This window comes from Nerophis ophidion, linkage group LG07 (genome assembly GCF_033978795.1).
Source record: "Nerophis ophidion isolate RoL-2023_Sa linkage group LG07, RoL_Noph_v1.0, whole genome shotgun sequence".
In the NCBI taxonomy this organism is placed as follows: Eukaryota; Metazoa; Chordata; class Actinopteri; order Syngnathiformes; family Syngnathidae; genus Nerophis; species Nerophis ophidion.
The window spans coordinates 56,999,585-57,022,228 of record NC_084617.1 but is presented as its reverse complement, the minus strand read 5'-3'; the positions used below and the strand labels follow the sequence as shown (position 1 = coordinate 57,022,228).

The 22,644-nt window shown below is 40.1% G+C and overlaps 1 protein-coding gene across 7 annotated transcripts in view; it reads left to right on the top strand.

Moving 5' to 3' along the window:
* Positions 1-22,644, top strand: part of ank1a (ankyrin 1, erythrocytic a) — a 314,583-nt gene that overhangs the window by 195,355 nt on the left and 96,584 nt on the right. For all 7 annotated transcript variants that reach the window (XM_061906616.1, XM_061906615.1, XM_061906614.1 and 4 more), the window contains exons 2-10: positions 2,665-2,766; positions 6,986-7,084; positions 14,584-14,682; positions 14,947-15,045; positions 15,224-15,409; positions 16,042-16,140; positions 20,191-20,289; positions 20,368-20,466; positions 20,597-20,794. In XM_061906616.1, coding sequence (XP_061762600.1) covers positions 2,665-2,766; positions 6,986-7,084; positions 14,584-14,682; positions 14,947-15,045; positions 15,224-15,409; positions 16,042-16,140; positions 20,191-20,289; positions 20,368-20,466; positions 20,597-20,794 — 1,080 coding nt within the window. The remainder of the gene's footprint in view (positions 1-2,664; positions 2,767-6,985; positions 7,085-14,583; positions 14,683-14,946; positions 15,046-15,223; positions 15,410-16,041; positions 16,141-20,190; positions 20,290-20,367; positions 20,467-20,596; positions 20,795-22,644) is intronic.

Sequence of the window (22,644 nt, the reverse complement as noted above, 5' to 3'; positions counted from 1 at the left end):
AAAGTGTTGGTATGTATTTTGTCAAGAACAAGGAGCGCATTGTATCGCCAATTAAGCCGAGGAGTGTTTTAGCTGGAAGCAGCGTTTCCTTTTTGAGTTAGTCTTTCTTCTACCGTCGCACCAACCTTTTTTCTTTAGTGACCGCTCTCTTTGCACAGTGCTTCGCCATTAGAGTCATGCTGAGGCTATGTTGTGTCATTAGTTGCTATGCCTCTGCTGCAGGCATGTGGGTCCTTTGAATTTGTTTTTTCCCCCTCCCAACTCCCTGTCAAAAGAAGACCAACAAGCACAAGCAATAGAGCCTAAGGCACTGTTATGAAGTTTGTGTGTGATGTAGCATTTACTTTCAGTTGCTGAATATTTCTGTATGTGAATGGTGAAGATGAAGTGGAGGCGGCCGTTTAGTCAGAGAGGAGATTATGCAAATGAGATGAGAAGGTGCAGAGTTTGCCGCAGTCAAATTTGTCCCTGTGATGCTTCTGCTGCATGAGTGATTATGTTCGAGCGGCGCCCCCACCTGCCTTGGCGAGGCATGATGCTCAGACATGTCTAAATTTTTTTTTTTTTAGATTATAAATCAACAAAAAAAAGACAAGATGCACTAACAGTTAGTGAACCAACCCAAAAACCCTCCCTAACCCTCTCTCACACTCATTCACACTCATTCTCACTCATTCACACAAAAGGGTTGTTTCCTTCCGTTATTAATATGCTGGTCCCTATAATATATATCAATGCAGTCTGCAAGGGATACAATACGTGAAGCACACGGGATTGCGTGTTCTGCTGATCCACTAATATTACTAACCTTTAACAATTAGTTTTATTCATTTTCATTAATGACAAATTTCTATGTAAATCTTTCTATTTTATTTTATTTTTTATTCAAGAAAATGTATTTTTTGTTTTTTAAATAAAGGACAATGGGCCCCATTCAGCAACTGTTCTTAAGAACAAATCTTGTTCTTTGGGCCCACTTATAAAGTTTTTAAGGAGATGTTTGTATTCACCAATGTTTTCCTAGCTGGGATTTGTTCGTAGGTAAGAAAAAAATCTGAGTGCTTTTATTTATTTATTTATTTATTTTTTATTTGTCATGAAAAAGGGATGTTTTTGTGGTTGGTGCACTAATTGTAAGTGTATATTGTGTTTCTTATGGTGATTAAATAATTGTATTTCTTTTTTTTTTATAAAAAAGAATAAAAAATTATTCTGCGGCCCGGTACCAATCGGGCCACGGCCAGGTACCAAGCCGCGGCCCGGTGGTTGGGGACCACTGCTTCAGAGCACTTCTAGGGTGCCCTATTTGTTCTTAAGTGTGACAAGGTCCCTTACTTCTATTGTCTAATGTTAAATTAATATCTATAGATGGATAGATACATACATACATACATACGGTACATACATACATAGGTAGATAGAGAAAGATATAAATATATAGAGAGATATATAGAAAGATAGATATAGATAAGACAGACAGACATATAGCAAAATGAGCAATATATAGACATTTCAAAATACCGTGTGCACACAAACAATGGCAATGCTTTTGCTGCTACTGCAAGATGCCACAGAACATGCGCAGGGGAGGGAGCGGATATTTCACAACCATGTAGACCTTATTGCTCGAAGTGACAAATATTTATTTGAACGCTGCAGTCCCCCCTTTCTTAAACTTACTTTTCTACATTATGTATGTCCCCCGTGGGATAATACGAATTTCTCTTCTGTAATCTGTTTGTGTTTTCTCCGTGTGTTTGATGTTCGGCTTTTCCGCCGGAATTGTGCCCTTATATGGGAAATTAGGGGCGTTTACCTATGCAAATTGCGGAATTAAGGGTGTTCACATATGCATATTGGGGAAATGAGGGGGTGTTTTTATGCAAATTATGATAGACATGAACGCGCTAACCATTTGGCATGCAGCAATTTAAGAACAGTAGGTGGGAACAATTTGGTCGTTTAAGAACACGTCAGGAAGTTGAATGGACTCCTCTTAGAAAGTCACTTAGGAAAAAAGATAAAAGGAAAAGATAGGAACTTATTGCTGAATCTTCACCTGACCAGGTTGTCAATGAAATTAAATTGTTCAAAGGGTTCTTAAAACCATATCCAGTCCAGATTATGTCCAGGTCGGGCTAAGCAACACACACCTTCCTTTATGTACACTCAAATTAGGGAACACAACGACAGATTGCATATAATCTATAAACAAAATTATATTTTGAGACATGTCTTCTTGAAGTGAACGCACTTTTCTAGTTCATCTTGACTTGGTGTTTCTTTAATTAGCACACAAAGACAGACACCGCTGTCAGAACTATCGCACATGCTGAGTGGTTAGATTTCTGGGCAAAGCCACAAAATTGTCAAAATTACTGGTTTGTACGACCTTCCATTGGGGTACCACCCACCTTTGGCTTTAGGTCACCTGGATAAACACTTTCTTTTTGCAGATGTTTTTTTTTCACTGTACACAGCAAAAAAATCTAAAGTGAGGAGTGAAATGAGTGGAAAGCTAAAGGATCGTCTTCTCGGTACTTAAAGTAATCCACTTGTCTTTCTCCCTCTGTTTTCCTCTCTATTCTTCTTCTTTGTGTCTTTTACTTTCTCTCATTCCCATCGTCTCCTCCCTTTCTTTCCTTTTGTGCGGTGTGTTTGCAGGCAGATTCTGGCAACAGTTTTCTCCGAGCGGCCCGTTCCGGCAACTTGGACAAGGCTCTTGAACACCTTAAGAATGGCCTTGATATAAATACAGCCAATCAGGTGAGGAACTCCCAAGTTTTCATGATTTAGACTGCACTACAAATTGTACTTTAGACGAGCATATGATGTCCAACTTCTTTGCATTCACTGCCAATGTATTTTGGATCGATATGTCAGCGTGCATGATGTGACAGAGTTCTGGATGTGTGCTCGTGCACTTGCACGGTCCGACTGTCAGGTAAAGCTCACAGGGTCTCCAGGGAAAGTAATACAAGGGCAAAAAGGTGTCGTCTTTGCCCCATCTCTTCCACCCTGTGTCCTCTACTTGCTTGTAATAGCCATCGGATTGCTGCCCTCAAGCACTTAACACTGGACCAAAAAAAGGAAAGTGTGTGTGTGTGAGGTTGCTTGAGCACAGTACTTAGTGGCGTTAAGTCCTCAACGTCATGGCTATCTTACTGCAATAAGTGTAATATCTTCACTCGGGGCTCAAAACAGAACCTTCTTAACAATTTCACTTCTCACTATTAATGGCTCATATCTGCACCGTGATGAGGAGAGACACCCAATGGAATAAAGCTATAACTACGCTAAATATATAAACCGCTGTGTTAAATGTCCTGTAGAATGTGGACACTGTATCTTCAGCACACAATAGAAGGCTATTACTGTCATATATTTGATCATATTCATTTTAATGTGAAGTGAAGTGAATTATATTTATATAGCGCTTTTCTCAAGTGACTCAAAGCGCTTTACATAGTGACACCCAATATCTAAGTTACATTTAAACCAGTGTGGGTGGCATTGGGAGCACGTGGGTAAAGTGTCTTGCCCAAGGACACAACGGCAGTAACTAGGATGGCACAAGCGGGAATCGAACCTGCAACCCTCAAGTTGCTGACACGGCCACTCTACCAACTGAGCTATGTAATTTTAATCTATATTAATAAGGTTTGTTGCTGGCTTAATGATTCGATACTGATTGTTTGGTTTATTCGCCTTCAAAATTAGTTTTATTTTTTTAATAATCCATGTAAATTGAAGGTGTCAAAATGTGGCACAGGGGCTGCAAAGGTGGCATACGGGATGCGTTTGTTTCATTGTTCAAATAATAATAATGACTCATAATTAATTTTGCTATAAATTATTTATTTAATCAAGGCTCTAATTGCTTCACTTCAAATATTCCACCTATAAACTATTTTTTGGGCAAAATATGAAATATTTTGCCGTATGGGCATACATTATATATATATATATATATATATATATATATATATATATATATATATATATATATATATATATATATATATATATATATATATATATACAAACCCTGTTTCCATATGAGTTGGGAAATTGTGTTAGATGTAAATATAAACGGAACACAATGATTTGCGAATCATTTTCAACCCATATTCAGTTGAATATGCTACATATTTGATGTTCAAACTGATAAACATTTTTTGGGTGCAAATAATCATTAACTTTAGAATTTGATGGCAGAAACACGTGACAAAGAAGTGGGGAAAGGTGACAATAAATACTGATGAACTTGAGGAATACTCATCAAACACAATATATGGAACATACCACAGGTGTGCAGGCTAATTGGGAACAGTTGGGTGCCATGATTGGGTATAAAAGCAGCTTCCATGAAATGCTAAGTAATTCACAAACAAGGATGGGGTGAGGGTCACCACTTTGTAAGCAAATTGTCGAACAGTTTTAGAACAACATTTCTCAACAAGCTATTGCAAGGAATTTAGGGATTTTACCATCTACGGTCCGTAAAATTATTAAAAGGTTCAGAGAACCTGGAGAAATCACTGCACGTAAGCGATGATATTACAGTCTTTTGATCCCTCAGGCGGTACTGCATCAAAAACCAACATCAGTGTGTAAAGGATATCACCACATGGGCACAGGAACACTTCATAAAACCACTGTCAGTAACTACAGTTGGTCGCTACATCTGTAAGTGTAAGTTAAAGCTCTGCTATGCATAGCAAAACCCATTTATCAACAATATCCTGAAATGCCGCCGGCTTTGCTGGGCCCGAGCTCACCTAAGATGGACTGATACAAAGTGGAAAGGTGTTCTGTGGTCTGCATTTCAAAATTTATTTGGAAACAGAGGACGTGGTGTCCTCCAGACTAAAGAGGAAAATAACCATTCAGATTGTTATAGGCATAAAGTTCAAAAGCCAGCATCTGTGATGGTATGGGGTGCATTAGTGCCCAAGGCATGGGTAACTTACACATCTGTGAAGGCGCCATTAATGCTGAAAGATCCATACAGGTTTTGGAGCAACATGTGTTGTCATCCAAGCAACGTTATCATTGACGCCCCTGCTTATTTCAGCAAGACAAGTGTTACAACAGCGTGGCTTCGTAAAAAAAGAGTGCGGGTTGTTTCCTCAGTTCCCAAATGTTCATTGAGTGTTTTTAAAAGAAAAGAGGATGTAACACAGTGGTGAACATGCCCTTTCCCAACTACTTTGGCACGTTTTGCAGCCATGAAATTCTAAGTTAATTATTATTTGCAAAAAAAAAAATAAAGTGTCTCAGTTTGAACATCAAATATCTTGTCTTTGTAGTGCATTCAATTGAATATGGTTTGAAAAGGATTTGCGAATCATTTTATTCCGTTTATATTTACATCTAACATAATTTCCCAACTCATATGAAAACGGGGTTTGTATATATATATATATATATATATATATATATATGTATATATCTTGATTGGTTGGATTATCCAGAAAATAGTGCTCGATACCCTGGTAGAGCGCAATATGTGATTTTCCCACACCTACATATATATATGTATATATATATATATATATATATATATATATATATATATATATATATATATATATATATATACACATACATACAATGTTTTTAGTAACTGTCATTGCTATATATATATATACATATATATAAGGAATCAATAAAGTACTATCTATGTCTATGTCTATATATATATATATATATATATATATATATATATATATATATATATATATATATATATATATATAATGAATTAAAATCAATGTTGAATTATTGACCAAGTTAGTTAATGACTTCACCTCAAATATTTGACAGCTGTTGATCTAGAGATTTAAGTGTTTACGGTAGAAAGTAAAAAAAAACATTTTTTATTCATTTTTAACACTGAAATCCTTTCAGGTCCCCAGGACCTTTAACGCTAACCACCCTCGAAAGGAGCCCCAAGGGTTTAGATATAAAATCCATGTAGTGTATTGGTTTTGAAAGTGAAAAATATATTTTGCGTGCTTCTATTTTTTCAGTGTGTGGCCCTAAGTGGAAAAAGTATAGACACCCCTGACGTATACATGCGGTGGTATTTTGAAAAAAAAAAGCCTGCCAGTGGAATGCATTGTGGTCATCAACAACCATGCATTTCATGGTCACAAATGTCGACTTAATTTTTGTTGTTATATGTTTTGATTATTTTGCATCGTTTTACTGGATGGAAACCAAATTTTTTTTGTGTTTAGTGAACAATGGCTGTGTTTCAGATATGACAATGATGTTACTTATCAATAACCCGCTGATTGTGACTTAACGTTTGCATTCTGCTTGCTTGACTGATGTCTGTGTGGTGTGGTGTGTTGGTCCAACTGGCTGTGGCATCACTAAAACAACTCACTCATCACCTGCTCAGCTTTTCTTATGTTCTCCTCGCCCCCTCAATTCGAATACAGCACCCTCCCTCATTTTGATTATGCTGGGTTTTCTTTTTATTTGCTTTCCCCTCTTTGGTCCCACTCCTGTGTTTGCAGTCAAAAGATGGTGTGTTGTGGTCTCTCCACTAAGAGGAATAATATCAGTGGTGTGGGAAAGGTCCAACCTCACATGTCCTGTGCGGCTGAAGGAAGGCTGTGTGAGGTCAGACCTATCCCACACGGCTCGTATTCTTCCCACCCACGAGACCCGCGGCCTGCCATCCCGCTGCCGTCCTTCTCCTCCTTGATCGTCGTCTGCCTGTTCCCATTCTCATTAATCAAATGAAAATGTTTGCATTCTCATTTTTCATCCCTGTTTAGACTTTAGTGTTTGCTAATAATCAATGTGGTGTCCAGTGTAAGTATTGGCCTGCTTTGGTTTGTGAGTTCTTCATTAAGCCAAGGTGTTATCAGGTGGCATGGTCTATTCTCCGTGTGTCTTTGTGGATATCTCAGGTCATTGTATTTTTTCAGTGAGCAAACCCTTCACTATGATGTGATTTCTCCCTCAGAATGGGCTCAACGGGCTGCATCTGGCCTCGAAAGAAGGCCATGTCAAAATGGTGCTGGAGTTACTTCACAACGGAATTGTACTGGAGACCACCACAAAGGTAAAACACCCAGTAGATATTTCAAAGAAAACCAAACTTTAGATACTGATTCAGGCTATGTTCCAGGGAATACTGTATGTATATTATAAAACAGGGGTGTCAAACCTACTGAGTTTGCCAAGTATTAAATGAGCAGCATTTTTATTTGAACGAAAGAAACTGCTGTTCTAAATGTGTCCACTGGATGTCACAATAGCAATTCTGTTAGGCAAGCAAACGGTTTATACCAGGGCCAAGCAAGAGGTACACTGTAAAGGCGACTGTGACCAAATGAAGCTTAAAACTTGACGTTTTATGTCCTTTGCTTTAAACACATTGTCATTTGGCACCCTCGTTGCACCAATATATCTCTGTAAAACACGAAAAAAGTGAACTTAACCCTTTTGAATAGTTTTTACCTCCGTTTCTTACGGTTTGTGGAGGTAGCACTGGATTGATATGTGGACATGACAAAGGGGGTATTTAATACCTCAAAGAGTTTACATGTTGTGTTTTTTGTTCAATTCCAGAAAGACTGACTTAAAGTTTAAAGGGGAAGATTATCACAATTTCAAAAGGGTTAAAACCCATAAAAATCAGTTCTCAGTGGCTTATTTTTTTGTTGAATTTTTTTTCAAAATTTTACCAGTCCCGGAATATTCTTAAAAAAAGCTTTAAAGTGCTTGATTTTTGCTCTCTCGAAGCCACTGTCTATTTTCCTACTGTGACGTCATACAGTGCTGCCAATGTAAACAAACAATGGCGAATAGCACAGCAAGATATAGTGACATTAGCTCGGATTCAGCCTCGGATTTCAGCGGCTTAAGCGATTCAACGGATTACGCATGTATTGAAACGGATGGTTGGAGTATGGAGGCAGATAGCGAAAATGAAGTTGAAGAAGAAACTGAAGCTATTGAGCGAATAGCTATTGACGCTATTCGGCCATAGCATGGGTGTACCTAATGAAGTGGCCTATAGCATGGCCGAATAGCTGCGTTAGCAGCGCCGGTAAAATGTGCGGACCAAACGATCAGGACTTTCGCATCTTGTGACACTGGAGCAACTTAAATCCGTCGATTGGTAAGTGTTTTTTTCGGATTAAATGTGGGTGGAAGGAAACATAATATAGTTTCATATGTACATATAGCTAGCCTAAATCGCATGTTAGCATCGATTAGCTGGCAGTCATGCCGCGATCAAATATGTCTGATTAGCACTTAAGTCAACAACATCAACAAAACTTACCTTTGTGATTTCGTTGACTTTATCGTTGCAAATGCATCTGCAGGTTATCCATACATCTCTGTGCCATGTCTGTCATCGCCGGTAAAATGTGCAGACACTCGGGCACATTCAATGGGGGTCTGGCGGCAGACACTTTCGCATCTTTGGGCCAGTGGTGCAACTTGAATCCCTCCCTGTTAGTGTTGTTACACCCTCCGACAACACACCGACGAGGCATGATGTCTCCAAGGTTCCAGAAAATAGTCCAAAAAATGGAAAATAACAGAGCTCAGACCTGGTGTTTGTATGTTTGAAAAAATTAAAATGCCGCCTTTCTTGCCTAGGCAGGGTCACGTACTGACGTCATCGCTCTGAGAGCCATAAACAGAAAGGCGTTTAATTCGCCAAAATTCACCCATTTAGAGTTCGGAAATCGGTTAAATAAATATATGGTCTTTTTTCTGCAACATCAAGGTATATATTGACGCTTACATAGGTCTGGTGATAATGTTCCCCTTTAATCCTGGCTTTGTAGATACACTGAGATATAGTCTAAGCCAGTGGTTCTTAACCTTGTTGGAGGTACCGAACCCCACCAGTTTCATATGCGCATTCACCGAACCCTCCTTTTTTTTTTTAATTCAAGACAAAGTTATATGTTTTTGTAACACTTTAAAATGGGGAACATATTCTAAGTAACAAATACTTAATTTTGAGTTTTTTCGGACACTCGGGGAACATATTCTAAGTAACAAAGATTCATTTAGAGTTATTTGGTTAGGGTTCGGGTTAGGGTTAAAAAAAGCTCATGCCAAATAAGGCATTAATAAGTACTTAATAATGACTAGTTAAGAGCCAATGTGTTACTAATTTGCATGTTAATAAACAACTAATTGATGGTGAATATGTGTTCCCAATACTAAAGTGTTACCATGTGTTTTTTACTGGTGCACAAAATGTTCAAACAATAAAACCAACACAGTGCATAAACTCACAACAAATTACACACCTGCAAATCAGTCTGACTTTTGCTGTTGCCATATCCGTAATACGCTGATAGGGAGAAGTTTTTATTTACACGATGAGTCAGGTGTGTTTTGACCTCTGTCGAACCCCTCAGCCCGACCCACCGAACCCCTAGGGTTCGATTGAACCCAGGTTAAGAACCACTGGTCTAAGCTCATTGTGTTTTTTGAAACCGCACTAGAATTTTCAGCAAACTTGAAGTGTTTTGTCCAGAGGAGTATTTGTTATTTGTGCGTTTTCAAAATGTGCTTGTTCTGTTTTTGGCCAAAGTGGAGTTATCTTTATTTTTAAGTTATAATGCCATGATTTTCCCATTCTGGCCCACCTGGGAATAGATTTTCCTCCACGTGGCTCCTGAGCTAAAATGAGTTTGACACCCCTGTTATAGAACAAAGGATTCTAGAAGTAAATGATGGATCAGTTGAAGACTTGGATTGAACCATAGACTGAAACCCCAACTTGATGTTCCTCAACAATCTTACAAAAGAGGATATGATAGCAAATGTAAATCCATCCATCCATTTTCTACCGCTTATTCCCTTTCGGGGTCGCGGGGGGCGCTGGCACCTATCTCAGCTACAATCGGGCGGAAGGCGGGGTACACCCTGGACAAGTCGCCACCTCATCGCAGGGCCAACACAGATAGACAGACAACATTCACACTCACATTCACACACTAGGGCCAATATAGTGTTGCCAATCAACCTATCAGCAAATGTAAAGAAATTCTAAAATTCTAAATGTGGAAAAAGCAAAGCACTGTGACTACATTCCAGATGCACTGTACACAGAAAAATTCTGCCAAGAGGCGCTGTATTAGTCTTAGTAGCCGCACACATCAGGTCAGTTGCTACAATGCCATACGGTTTCACAAAGGGAGCCAGCAGATTTTATTTCAAACAACTTTATTTGCACATTCAAATAAAAATACCCCAGTCAGGATTGGCCTTTATGGAGTGAAATTCAAGTTCTGAGTTGGAGATTTATATATTTTTTCCAATGCAGAAGCCGAAGAATGCCGATTATCCCCCAATCGTAGACTTTAACTGTATTGTTTCGAGCCTTAAGCCGAGGAGGGGGAGGCCTAACAATCTGCAAGTAAATTTTTTTTTTTTTTTCTATCAATTGTAGAAAAAAAACAGTAATTTCACTTCTTGGGCCTCCCCCTCTTGGGCCTGAGGCTCAAAACAATACAGTTGAAGTCTGCGATTGGGGGCTAATCAGCCTTCTTCGGCTTTTTCATCGGAAAAAAATTTAAATCTTCAATTCAGAACTTGAATCAGAGTAGTTGTGCAAAGAAACCAGTCCTGGGTTCAAATCTTTCTGTGTGGAGTTTGCATGTTGTCCCCGTGAATGCGTGGGTTCCCTCCGGGTACTCCGGCTTCCTCCCACTTCCAAAGACATGCACCTGGGGATAGGTTGATTGGCAACATTAAATTGGCCCTAGTGTGTGAATGTGAGTGTGAATGTTGTCTGTCTATCTGTGTTGGCCCTGCGATGAGGTGGCAACTTGTCCAGGGTGTACCCTGCCTTCCGCCCAATTATAGCTGAGATAGGCGCCAGCGCCCCCCGCGACCTCGAAAGGGAATAAGCGGTAGAAAATGGATGGATGGATGCTCCTAAAGTTAGCCACTTTGCCCAGGGCAACAACAAAAAAGCAATTAAGTGAACAAAATAATAGTTTTACATACTTTTAGCCACACTGTCGGGAAAGGGGATCCAGTTCTGTAGATGACGTCACACCAAGAGGGGGGAACATAACGAGTGTAGCGATGGAATGGGGGCCTTCTAAGTACCGGTATTTTTACCTTTTTACCCTTTTCTCAAAAACGAAATGATAATATGAGAAATGAGTGCCAGTTGCATTTTCATGAGCAAAAATAACAATTGTTTGTGAAATTTTGATAATCTGCTATGAGTCTGTCGGTAGCAGTGTTACATGTGGTAATAGTTGCCACGCGTCCCGTATATTAATCATTCAATCAATCAAATTTACTTATATAGCCCTAAATCATGAGTGTCTCAAAGGGCTGCACAAGCCACAACAACATCTTCGGCTCAGATCCCAAATCAGGGCAAGAAAAAAGTCAACCCAATGGGATTACAATGGGAAACCTTGGGGGACCGCAGATGTGGGGAGCCCCGCCCCTGAGCAACCAGTTAAATGGATGTCGAGTGGCTCTAGATCAGGGGTGGGCATTACGTCGATCGCGAGCTACCGGTCGATCGCGGAGGGTGTGTCAGTCGATTGCAAGCCAGGTATTAAAAAAATGGACATAAAAATGAGCAATCATCAATCTTCACCAAGACTTCACTTTCGTCAGTTGTTTGACATTCTCGGCACCTGAGGATCTTGTGATATGACGCTGGCTGCTGCAAGCTCATTATTAAGAAAAAAATCACGGTTAGGACGGATAGAAACTCTTTTTATTTCAACAGACTCTTGGGCCGTACCTGCTGTCAAAACTCTAAAGACCGACTACACAGTTCCTGTCTTCACTATACCTGCTTCTTCCTGCCTGTGCTAACAAAATAAGAGTCTCAGAAAGCTAGCGTGCACAAACTAACAAGCTACGGAGTTTGATGCCAATGTATTTCTCCCCCGCCCTCAGCGACCGCTCCCTCTCCTCGCTTGCCCACACACTCACTGACATCACTCACCTGCTGTCAACACATTAAAGAGCCACACACACATATGCTACTCTCATAACAAAGCGTTTGAAAACGAGTTTGCAAGTTGGACAAATGAGATGCCAAATCCATCCACTTTCATGTGGTATTGGACAGAAAGGAGCACTTTTTCTCTCCTCCATTTGAAAATGCGGACGTTATCAGCACAACTGTCTGATTCCAATCAATGCAAGTCAACAGAATCAGGTAATACACCAACTTATATTTGTTGTCTTCATGAAAGAAAGGAATCTATATGTGTTAAACATGCTTGTATTATCATTAAACACCATTAACTTGTTAACAAAAATTATTACGCCTGCGTGGCATCGTGGTACCGGGTTCGATTCCCTCGAGGATGCGTCAAAATTGAACACAGCAAAGGTACGTTTTAACAGATTTATTCTACATAAAGGATCTAAGAAACAAACCACTGGAGCTAACAAAAGGAAACCAAAGACGCTAGTATGAGAACTAGGTGATACAAAATGCAAACTAAACTGACCCGTAGGCACAAAAGAGAAAACAAAACATTCAGCATGAGAACTGGAATGAACAATGGCTAACGTGAAAAGCTTAGCGAGAATATACATACATGAAAGTATTGCAGGCGTAACTCGTTGCGTGAAAAGCAAATTATGAACCCAGGCTGAACAAACAAAAGAGAACGGCTTATAAAGCGACGGTGATTATCTGTATCAGGTGTGCGGGGCCGTGAGCAGTAGGTGAACTGATGAGTAACCATGGTAATGAACAAAAACAGGAAATAAGCATGTCAAACAGCAGAGTCATATGAAAATGGAACAGAAACAACAATAATATGAGAAAATCCGCATACGGATCTTAACAAAAAATGTCTCTTTCATGAATAAATAAATATAAATTATAAATATGAATGAGGTAGATCTCCTCGATTTGGTCAATTGAAAAGTAGCTCGCCTGCAGAAAAAGTGTGAGCAGCCCTGCTCTAGACCACATTGTGAGAGTCCAGTCCATAGTGGGACCAGCAGGAGATCATCTTCAGTGGAGACAGGTCAGCAGCGCAGAGAGTTCCTCAACTGATGCACAGATAAGTGGTCTATCCCAGGTCCCGACTTTGAACAGCTAGCGCGTCATCTGTGGTCACCTAATCTGTGCCCCCCCCCCCCCCCCCCCCCCCCCTCCACGAAGGAGAGGGGGGCAGAGCAGAAAAGAGACGGCCGATCAACTGGGGTAGCATCTCTAACTGTAACTGGGAGGGCATTCCAGAGTACTGAAGCCCGAATAGAAAACGCTCTATAGCCCGCAGACTTTTTTGGGGCTCTGGGAATCACTAATAGGCCAGAGTTCTTTGAACGCAGATTTCTTGCCGGGACATATGGTACGATACAATCAGCAAGATAGAATGGAGCAAGACCCTTTAGTACTTGGGTGTCAAACTCTGGCCCGCGGGCCAAATTTGGCCCGCCGTGTAATTTCATTTGGCCCTTGAGGTAATATAAAATTAGGATTAGAGCTGGCCCGCCGGTATTATACAGGGTCGATGCCTCTGTAACACTGCATTCACCGCGGATACTCAAACTTGCCAACCCTCACGATTTTCCCGGGAGACTCCCAAAGTTCAGTACCCCTCCCAAAAATCTCCCGGGGCAACCATTCTTCCGAATTTCTCCCGATTTCCACCCAGACAACAATATTGGGGGCGTGCCTTGAAGGCACTGCCTTTAGCGTCCTCTACAGCCTGTTGTCACGCATCCGCTTTTCCGCCATACAAACAACGTGCCGGTCCAGTCACAGAATATATGCGGCTTTAACACACACAAGTGAATGCAAGGCATACTTGATCAACAGCCATAAGGGTCACACTGAGGGTGGCCGTGTAAACAACTTTAACACTTTTACAAATATGCGCCACACTGTGAAGCCAAACCAAACAAGAATGACAAACACATTTCGGGAGAACATCCGCACGGTAGCACAACATAAACACAACAGAAGAAATACCCAGAACCCCTTGCAGCACTAACTCTTCCGGGACGCTACAATATACATCCCCGCTACCACCAAACCCCGCCCCCCCAATTTTTATTAAAATTTTATTTGATATGCCATTGATATTTTTAATCATTATTATTATAATTTGAAACTCGATTTTGCATGTGACTATAAAGTTATATAAGCCTTGTTTGTTTAATATTCAATGCAAAACTTGTTTGGGTCCCTATTAAAAGGTGCATTTGTTCAACCTTGGTGGCTTTGTTCAGTTTTAAATTTTGGCCCACTCTGTATTTGAGTTTGACACCCCTGCTTTAATAATTTATACGTAAGTAGTAAAACCTTGAAGTCACATCTTAAGTGCACAGGAAGCCAGTGCCGGTGAGCCAGTAATATGATCAACATGTTCTTGTTCTTGTCAAAAGTCTAGCAGCCACATTTTGTACCAGCTGTAATCTTTTAATGCTAGACATAGGGAGACCCGAAAATAATACGTTACAGCAATCGAGACGAGACGTAACGAACGCATGAACCATGATCTCAGCGTTGCTGGTGGACAAAATGGAAGGTACATGATGCTGGCATACGTATGACCAGACTGTTTTCTGTCTGTGTTCACCCAGAAAGGAAACACGGCCCTGCACATTGCGGCCCTGGCAGGCCAAGAGCAGGTGGTCACGGAGCTGGTTAACTACGGGGCCAACGTCAACGCTCAATCCCAGGTGAGGCTCCGTGCTGCGTTGTCTCTCTCAGCTACGATCTGTCAGCTTTTCAATCAAGCACCTATAGTGTGCAGCCATTGTACTGACGATAGCAATGACGTCTGCTGCGCCTTTATTTCTGTGTATTGGTGTTGCATCTTTGTGTGTGTCTGTAACTTTCTATTTTCGTGTTGCTCTGGTTTGCTTGTGGCTTCTCTGCTGTGTGTGTGTGTGTGTGTGTGTGCGCGTGTGTGTGTGTGTCTGTTGTGCGTGTTTCTGAGACAGAAGGGTTTCACTCCACTCTACATGGCTGCACAAGAAAACCATCTAGAGGTTGTGAAGTTTCTTCTGGAGAATGGGGCTAATCAGAGCGTCCCAACCGAGGTACCAAAGATTGAGAGACGTTTGCAATCAGCGATCCGACAAATTCCTCAATTCTATCCTGCTGATCCTGACGTGCTGTCGTTCCATTGTGTTGTGTACTCATTAGCTTCCCCCCCCCACCTGTCTAATTGTCACTATGTAATCAACCTTCCTTCTGAGTGTCCTCTCTGTGCTGCAGGACGGATTTACCCCTCTGGCGGTGGCTCTGCAGCAAGGCCATGAGAATATTGTTGCCCTGCTCATCAACTATGGCACCAAGGGGAAAGTCCGCCTCCCCGCGTTGCACATTGCAGCGCGCAATGACGATACACGCACGGCTGCGGTGCTTCTGCAGAACGACCCGAACCCTGACGTGCTCAGCAAGGTATGTGTGCACCGAGGGTGGAGTCGGCTCTCTTGGTTGCTTTGTTGGGTCTGCTCCTGTTTCTGGCCATGCTCCGCCCCACAAAATATTTTTTTTCCCAAATTCCATTGTATTTTATACTCTTCTGACACCACCAGGTGGCAGTTTAACTGTCCACACAAGGGCCACAGTAGATGACACAATTTGGGAAATAAGAGCTAAAAGGTGCTGTCCGCGTATGTGGCCACTAAGGCCTTTTGTTAATGACTTTAATGTCCTTTGTGTTCTTCAATGTTTCCCTTTTACACACATTTGTGTGCAATGGCTATGAGCGTTTTTTTCCTTGGCCCAGGCTTAAACTGAATTATTTTTTCTCATCCCCCGTCCTCCAGCGTTTACCTGTTTCTCACCGTTTTTGTAAGGGGTGCCGGAAGTTGGCAGACCCGTCAGCAATCCTGTTCTGTCTCCCTGTAATGTTTGTCTGCTCTTGAATAGGCTAGTGCGGGAAATCTTAAGAGATTATTAAGAATTTTAGGGGTTTATTAAAGTATTTCTGATTCTGACGTGGGTGTGTTGGGCTGCTACCGTCTGGGTGCTTAATTCAAATAACACACTTAAAGAGTGACAGGTAACTAATTGGTGTGTCTCTGCAGACTGGATTCACACCACTCCACATTGCTGCACACTATGAAAACTTAAACGTGGCTCAACTTCTTCTCAACAGAGGAGCCAATGTCAATTTCACCCCAAAGGTATGGAATTACTGTATATTGTTTTACTTAGTTAATATGCATGTGTAATAATGTGGTACAATATAGACATAATACGATATAAATAGCATACATTTGGCAGACAAAAGGGCCACATTCCAACTATGGCTGCCCGAAAAGGGGCGGATTTTAACAGTGACTATATATGAAAATAAATGTAGAATAGTTTCGTTACACAATCTGCATGTGCAACTTTTGTTAATTACTATTTTTTTTACTAACACATTGATGGACACATTGCTCTGATTGCTGCAGAATCAGATAATATTAAAGTGAACAACATATGCAATTGGATGCAGTACATTTTTCTGTCAAAATTTAGAAAAATATTACATACATTTAGTTCGAAAGTGCTTTATCATTTCCAGCCTTTTTATTTTTTTGCAAGCCACATAAATTAGGCAGCATATCACGTAAAATGATGTTGTGGATCACATAAATTAAAACGGTATAACACATAAAATATGCAGCAGGCCACATTAAATGAGGCGGTGGACCACATAAAAAGATGCAGCGGGTTGGATAAAAAGATTCAGCGGACCAATTTAAATCATGTGGTGGATCAGATGTGTAATAGGGTTGCGCAATAGAGATGTAATTCGATATAAATAGTATCAATTTAACAGAAAAAAGAGCAGAGGTGTCAAACTTGTTTTTATTGATGGCCACATTGCAATTATGGCTGCGCCAAAAGGGGCTGCTTTTAACAGTGACTATATATGAAACTAAATATAAAGTGGTTTCGTTACACAATCTGCATATGAAACTCTTGTTAATTACTATTATTTTTACTCATACATTGATGGATAGCTTGCTTTGCTCGTTGCAGGATCAGATGATATTAAAGTGAACAACGTATGCAATTCGATGCAGTAAATTTGAAAGAATATTGCACACATTTAGTCAAAAAGTGCTTTACAATTTCCAGCCTTTTTTTTTTTTGCTGGCCACATTAATTAGGCAGCTTATCACGTAAAATGTTGTAGAAAATTAAAACGGCGTAACACATAAAATATGCAGCAGGCCACATCAAATAAATCTGTGGACCACATAAAAAGATGCAGCGGGCCACTTTAAATCATGTGGCGGATCAGATTTGGCCCCAGGCCATGAGTTTGACACCTGTGCGACACCTGAGCATTTAATACTATCATCATATCATGATAATGCATGTTGTTGATGACTCATTCTAGCTGTGTCTTTTTAACGGTGACAAATAAATGATGCAAGGTAGCATTCTCTTAAGCAAGCAAACAACTAGTGTCCCTCCACAGCGCAAAGCCACTTTTTGGTCAGCAGTCCTCACCAACATGGTGGCAAATAAACTGTTTCTTACAAGTATTATTATCACTGGAGGACGTGTAATAGCTAAACATGCTACACTGCACACTGCAGGAGGATATGCTAACCACTAACCAATAAGTCTTTATATCAGGGGTGGGAAAACTACGGCCTGCGGGCTGCATCCGGTCCATTGGTCCCTTTAGTCCGGCCTGCCAAATATTAAAACAGAATTGAGCAAATATATGTTTTGAGAATTGCTACAACAAAACTGATACTAGACTTGGACGCACAGGCAAAAAAGGGTGATCAACAACACTGCTCCCACTAAAAGAGAATGTTAATTAACCCTTTAATACCATTTGTATGTTTCTTTGAGGTTCGGATATGATATTGTTGAAAATAGATGTATTATGATTAAAATAGCCCATGTGTGAGAAGCCTACTCTTAGTTCTAACAGATATGATATCAAATTTCAAACGCCTATGTGGCCCCTGAGCCAAAAGGTTTGCCCATCCCTGCTCTATATAGTCGATACTTCAGTGCTTCGATTGATTTTTTTTATTGTTAAAAGTATTTTGTTGTTTTTTTCATTGTTTGCAAACCCAGGAAATAGGTCCTTTAAAGGCCTACTGAAATTAGATTTTCTTATTTAAACGGGGATAGCAGGTCCATTCTATGTGTCATACTTGATCATTTTGCGATATTGCCATATTTTTGCTGAAAAGATTTAGTAGAGAACATCGACGATAAAGTTCGTAACTTTTGGTCGCTAACAGAAAAGCCCTGCCTCTGCCGGAAGTCGCAGACGATGACATCACATGTTGATGGCTCCTCACATCCTCACATTGTTTTTAATTGGAGCCTCCAAAAAAAAAAAACACAATTTCCCCATTAATTTGAGCGAGGATGAAAGATTTGTGTTTGAGGATATTGATAGCGACGGAATAGAAATATAATAATAAAATAAAATAAAATTAAAAAAAACGTGATTGCATTGGGACGGATTCAGATGTTTTTAGACACATTTACTAGGATAATTCTGGGAAATCCCTGATCTTTCTATTGTGTTGCTAGTGTTTTAGTGAGTTTAATATTACCTGATAGTCGGAAGAGTGTATCCACGGGCGTGTTGACGCCAGTGTCTGATGGAAGTCGACGGCAGCTGTACGGACGGCACAAGCTCAGCTGAGTGGCGACTTTTTACCACAATTTTCTCACCGAAAACTGCTGGTTGACAAGTGATCTGGATCCATGTTCGCTTGACCGCTCTGATCCATAGTAAAGTTTCACCTCCGGGAATTTTAAACAAGGAATCACCGTGTGTTTGTGTGGCTAAAGGCTAAAGCTTCCCAATTCCATCTTTCTACTTTGACTTCTACAGTATTAATTGAACAAATTGCAAAAGATTCAGCAACACAGATGTCCAAAATACTGTGTAACTATGCGGTTAAAGCAGACGACTTTTAGCTGTGTGTGTGCGCAGCGCTCATATTTCCTAACAGCCCGTGACGTCAAGTGAACACGTCATCATTACGCGACGTTTTCAAGAAAAAAGTCCAGGAAAATTTAAAATTGCAATTTAGTAAACTAAAAAGGCCGTATTGGCATGTGTTGCAATGTTAATATTTCATCATTGATATATAAACTATCAGACTGCGTGGTGGGTAGTAGTGGGTTTCAGTAGGCCTTTAATGTTGTCTGTCTATCTGTGTTGGCCCTGTGATGAGGTGGCGACATGACCAGGGTGTGTCCCACCTTCCGCCCGAATGCAGCTGAGATAGGCTCCAGAACCTCCCGCGACCCCAAAAGGGACAAGCAGTAGAAAATGGATGGATGGATAGGTGAAAATACATAGTCTCCCACGGCACACCAAACAATATCTCACGGTACACTAGTGTGCCACGGCCCGGTGGTTGAAAAACACTGGTGCAGAGGATGTATCAGGCTCTGTTGCAGTTTAAAGGTTATTAGATAGACATAGACATTGATTTTTTGTGCAGCGCTAATATTTCTTAACAGTCCGTGACGTCACGCGTACACGTCAGCATTCTGCGACGTTTTCAACAGGACACTTCGCAGGAAATTTAAAATTGCAATTTAATAAACTAAAAAGGCCGTATTAGCATGTGTTGCAATGTTAATATTTCATCATTGATGTATAAACTATCAGACTACGTGGTCGGTAGTAGTGGGTTTCAGTAGGCCTTAAACCAAAGGATTTAAGCAAAATAGTTAAATATATTTTAATTTAAGTAATATTGTCACATTGCCATACTGTGTTTTCATCTGATTATAACTATGATCAAAATTTGAATCATTCATTGATCTTGGAAATTTCACGAAATGACTAATACTGCCCCTTTAATTACTTGGCATTGCATTGATACCCACAATTGTGGTACCGTTTAAAACTAATGTGAAACATCCAAACAACAGAAAAATACGTACTCATTAGAGTTTAACTGAAGTGTAGATAGAACCATGTTAGAGCCAATAGTAACCACATATTATGAGTAGATACACAAGTAGATTAATAACAATAGTTTTGACAAAACACTGCAACTGGTAATTATGCAATATGTTACCGCATATGTCAGCAGCTAAATTAAGCCTTCGTAACCCATTTTCGAAATGTTTCTATAGTCATTTAAATACAAGATAATACATCGTTATTGCAATAAGCTGTTATATATCACAATATAGACTTAGGGCCACATCGCCCATCCCTAATCTGTATTTGACCGCAGAACGGCATCACACCCCTTCACATCGCATCCAGACGAGGGAATGTGATCATGGTCCGACTCCTGCTGGATCGAGGAGCACAAATAGATGCCAAGACCAAGGTGCTGCACCTTAGCACATTCTCTTAATCTCCTCATGTTCCCCACTTCCACTAATTGATGCAGCCTGTCTCTGCCCAGGATGAGCTCACTCCTCTGCACTGTGCAGCCAGAAACGGTCATGTCAGGATCATAGAGATTCTTCTTGACAATGGAGCCCCCATCCAGGCAAAGACCAAGGTGATTCAACTGAAATATTGTTGTGATAACTTGTTTGGAAAGCAACATGCAAGATTAAATCATCTTTGTCATTATCCTGCCAAACTGCTACCCTGCCAAAGATGTAAAAGTCAACAACTCTGTTTTGCAGAACGGCCTGTCCCCAATCCACATGGCGGCACAGGGGGACCACATGGACTGTGTCAAGCAGCTACTTCAGTATAACGCAGGCATTGATGACATCACGCTGGATCACCTGACACCTCTGCATGTGGCTGCACACTGCGGACACCACAGAATGGCCAAAGTTCTGCTGGACAAGGGGGCCAAACCCAACTCGCGGGCACTGGTCAGTGAGCTTCACGGTTGCACAAATACTATTTTCTTATTTTTATTTTTTTATTTTTTTGTCCTGTCCAGCTTCTCAGGCAAATCATATAGTTGATGTAGATGCCCATATCGGCTGTTCAGATTTACTTTACAAAAGAGAAGTGTAGGACACTTTTCTTGTTGCCTTATTTGAATTTGACTTTACTAAATGTATTTATATTATCATTTGGTGCAGCCTGGCCGGAGCAGGAGGGGATAGAAAGATAAAAAAATGAAGAGAGAGGGGAAAATTGTGGGGATTAGAGGGGGATTAAACAGAGAGACAAAAACAACAACAGGAAACACAACAATAACAACAACAACAATAGAACAACACCAGCACATACGATATGTACAAATATGATCGTAAAAGTGATAACAAAGAAGCAGTTAGTGAAATAAATAATAATATAGTAATGACAATGAGCATTTTTACACTACAACTGGAGCAATACAAATACCAATAGAAAAAGTGCTATTGATCAAGAACAATACCAATAGTTTACCTCTATTGTCAACAATACAGTTGTTCAAATGCACCAATACGTATACATAATGATAACTAGAAAGATAAATAAAAAAATAATTAAAAAAAAGGAATACCGAAAGATGGAGGGGAAGAGAGAGAGGCAACCTATATTAATCTTGTAGATTGTTATAGTAACAATGGGTTACTATATATTCAGTAAAATGACCATCCACAGCATCGATTGCATCTGCACAATCTAATGAGAGGTCTTACAAAAGTTTTGTCAAAAAAAAGTTGGTTTTACAAAAATACTGACTCAAAGCTATTACCGTATTTTCTAGACCGTAGAGCTCACCGGGATAAAAGCCGCACTCACTAAATTGTAGAAAAAACATTTTGTCCATAGATTAGCCGCACCAGGCTATACGCCGCAGATATATACTGTACGTCGTGAAATGAGTTATTCACACAGAAAGATTCTGTAAATGTTTATTTACAAACCTCAATTGCTTCCAAACTGTGTCAGTAAAACCGCAGTAAAACGGCTGATCAAACAAAACAGAAGTCATCTTCATTCAAGATTAACCTGCTAACACATCGATGCATCTACGGCAATGCCCCCTCCTACCTCAAGGACCTAGTTTCCCCTCAAGCTCCTACCCGCAACATCCACTCTTCAACCCCATCAGGACAAACCTACAAACAATGGGCTGCCGGCCTTTCTGCTCGACCGCACCCGAACTCTGGAACGCTCTCCCCGACCATCTGAGAGCACCACAGTCGGTCGACCATTTTAGGAAGGGACTAAAAACCCAGCTTTTTAGCACAACTTGTATCTAATTTCTCTGCCTTCTTGTTTTTGAATGCACTGGTTGTCTATCTGTTTTATCCAGCGCGTTCGTATTTTTATTTCTATTGGTATCTATGTTTCTATGTTTTATCAGGTGTTTATCTAGTGTTTTCCATGTTACATTTCTATTAAATTTTTTTGTTATATATTTTAACTTTCTATTTTTATTTTTTACCTTTTTTAATTTATTAAAAAAATTATTGTCTACTTTATAGCACTTTGAGATTTTAACAAATGTTAAGTGCGTTACATATGTAATTCAATATTATTATTATTATTATTATTATCATTGACTCACTAGCTGCGGAAGCTAGCTCTCCAATCAGCTAAACAGACTCAACAATGTTTTGGTGAATTTACTAAGGAATTTGTGAAACTGTAACAATACTAAAATAATGCAATTATAAATTAATAATACAAACACAGACACTCGTAAATGTGGTAGCATAGTAGCTAATGCTAGCGGCGCTAGCGTCATTACATTAGGATAGCACGAAAAAATATGCATGAA